Source organism: Octopus sinensis, linkage group LG16, assembly GCF_006345805.1.
Source record: "Octopus sinensis linkage group LG16, ASM634580v1, whole genome shotgun sequence".
In the NCBI taxonomy this organism is placed as follows: Eukaryota; Metazoa; Mollusca; class Cephalopoda; order Octopoda; family Octopodidae; genus Octopus; species Octopus sinensis.
The window spans coordinates 23,211,451-23,213,969 of NC_043012.1; the positions used below are offsets into that span (position 1 = coordinate 23,211,451).

The 2,519-nt window shown below is 38.1% G+C and overlaps 1 protein-coding gene across 1 annotated transcript in view; it reads right to left on the reverse strand.

Moving 5' to 3' along the window:
- LOC115220532 (tRNA (guanine-N(7)-)-methyltransferase non-catalytic subunit wdr4) overlaps positions 1-892 on the reverse strand; it is an 828,070-nt gene extending 827,178 nt beyond the window's left edge. The window contains exon 1 of the mRNA XM_036509937.1: positions 830-892. Within this exon, the coding sequence (XP_036365830.1) occupies positions 830-879 (50 nt within the window). The 5' untranslated portion in view covers positions 880-892. The remainder of the gene's footprint in view (positions 1-829) is intronic.
- Between the last annotated feature and the right edge of the window lie 1,627 nt (positions 893-2,519).

Below are 2,519 nucleotides of genomic sequence, written 5' to 3' on the forward strand. Positions count from 1 at the left end.
GCCGTTCATCCTTTCGAGGTTGATAAATTAAGTACCAGTTACGCACTGGTGTTGATGTAATCGACTTAATCCTTTTGACTGTCCGTGTTTGTCCCCTCTCTGTTTAGCCCCTTGTGGGTAGTAAAGAAATAGGTAACTGTTACATAGGAACAGCAGCGTTCCTCTGGATTACCAACCATGCGAACCATCACAACTACTGTCACCACCACCACCACCACTGCTGCTGCTGCTCTCAATATGGCCACCACGTCCAACATCATCTCCCCCCCCCCCCCCACCACTTTAGTTCTTCAATAATTCAACTTCATGTAAATGCTTTTCCGAAACAAAACTCATTTATGCCAATTGTGCTGCAACACAGAAAACCAGAAAACCAGAGTGAAAACCAGAAATCATTAACCTCAAAATCTGCCTTTGACCAGCCTATTCCCAGCAGCACCACCACCATGACCACCACTAGTCACACCATCACCATTGCTACCGCCACCACTGCCACTACTACTAGTAATACCACCACCACCACCATTGCTACCACCATAGCCACCAGCACACCACTACTACCATTACAACCACTACCACCTCCACCACCACCACCACTACCACCATCACTACTTTCACTACCATCATTACCACCACCACCACCACCATTGTCACTACTTCAACCACCAGCATCGACACCACCACTACAGCCATTTCAACCACCATGACCACCACCACTACTACTATTACTACAACTGCCATTGATAACAAGACAACAACAAAAACAGCAACACACCCAACAATAACTTCCTCATCACCACCATCATCACCATCACAAATACATACATACCGCTTTGCTTTCGTATGTTTCTTTGAAATTCCTCGAACGGTATTAGACATAAAAACAACAGGCGGACCAATAACCAAAAGAGAAATCATAACAAAGTTGACTAAAAGATCAAGAAATGCAATTTGATTCTTATTGAAAATAAAATGGCCAATCTGTCAATGGACAATTCTTGTGAAAACAGGAAGAAATAAATGTGAAGGGAAGGGTTTGGGGAAGAGTTTGGGAAGAATCTGGCAAGAATATCATGATTTGAGAATATTAAAATTGATGTGAGTGTGTATATGTCTATGTGTACACACTTGTGTATATGTGTGTGTGTGTGTGTGGCATCGATTATGTTTCTGTGGGACTTAGGTGATTATAGATATGGATGTGTATGTATATTGGAAGTAATTAAATAAGTGTGACTAGTTATGATTATGTTGTGTGTGTGTGTGTGTGTGTGTGTGTAAGAGATAGTCTGTGTGTATGTATAAACATGTATAGTTATAGAGAGAGAAAGAAAGAGAAGGACAGAAAGCGAGAGAGAGCAGAGAGTGTGTGTGTGTATATGTATGAGTTTAGTTATGAATATATATATATATATATATATATATATATATATACACACAGAAAGTAAAGAGAGAACAGTGTGTGTGTGTGTGTGTGCGTGCATGTGCATGCATGTCTTTGTTTGGTTATGATTATAGATATTGTATGTGGCTATAATTACAAATTCTACACAGAAAATTACATACTGTGTATGCAATGATTGTGCTTGAGTATAAATTTGTATATATGGGTACATGTGTAAGTGGTATCTTGACTTATCTGGGTGTGTGTGTGTGTGTGTGTGTGTGTTGTGTCCGTCCATAACTGACATATTTTGCATGTATGTGTGCATGTGAGTGTGTGTATATATATATATATCTTGTACATCTTGACTATAATGTTTCAGAATGCAGACGGTTGAGCGAACATGTCTATGGATATTATACATTATAGATGTATGTGTGTGTGAGAGAGAGAGAGAGAGAGAGAAAGAGAGAGTGCGTGTGTGTGTGTGTGTTAGTGTACATGCACATATATACACACACACACACAAACACACACAAACACACACACATATATATAGATAAATGTGACTGTTGATAAAATTAAGTATGCTACAAATGATGGCATGAATATATTTCTGTCAGGACAGAACAGAAGTCTATGTGTGTGTGATTATGTAACAAGTTTACATTTATGTGTGTGTGTGTGTGTGTGGTGTGTGTGTGAATGACTGCATGTGTGTGTTCATGTATGCATGTGTGCGAATGTACGTCTGTGTGTGTGTGTATGGTGTGTGTGTGTGTGTGTGTGATGTATAGCAGATATGATTATGTATGAGGCATTGCAGCTCACAGTAGAGTTAATAGTGATGTATACAATTATTCATTCCAAGAAGGAATCATGTTAAATACAATGTTTGCAATAATTGTACACATGTATGATTAAGCAATTGTGCATATTTTAATGCAGCTTACAATAAGTGTTTAAGACTAAAGATATACATCTTATAGAGTTCTTCCCTCCATGATCACTTAAGAACTTACAATAAAAAATACAACACCGAAAATAGATGTGCTTATATTTATTGAAATATCAATGTTACTTATCACCAAGTCAACTAAAATTTTAAGAGATTTACTTAACGCTTTTTCTACCT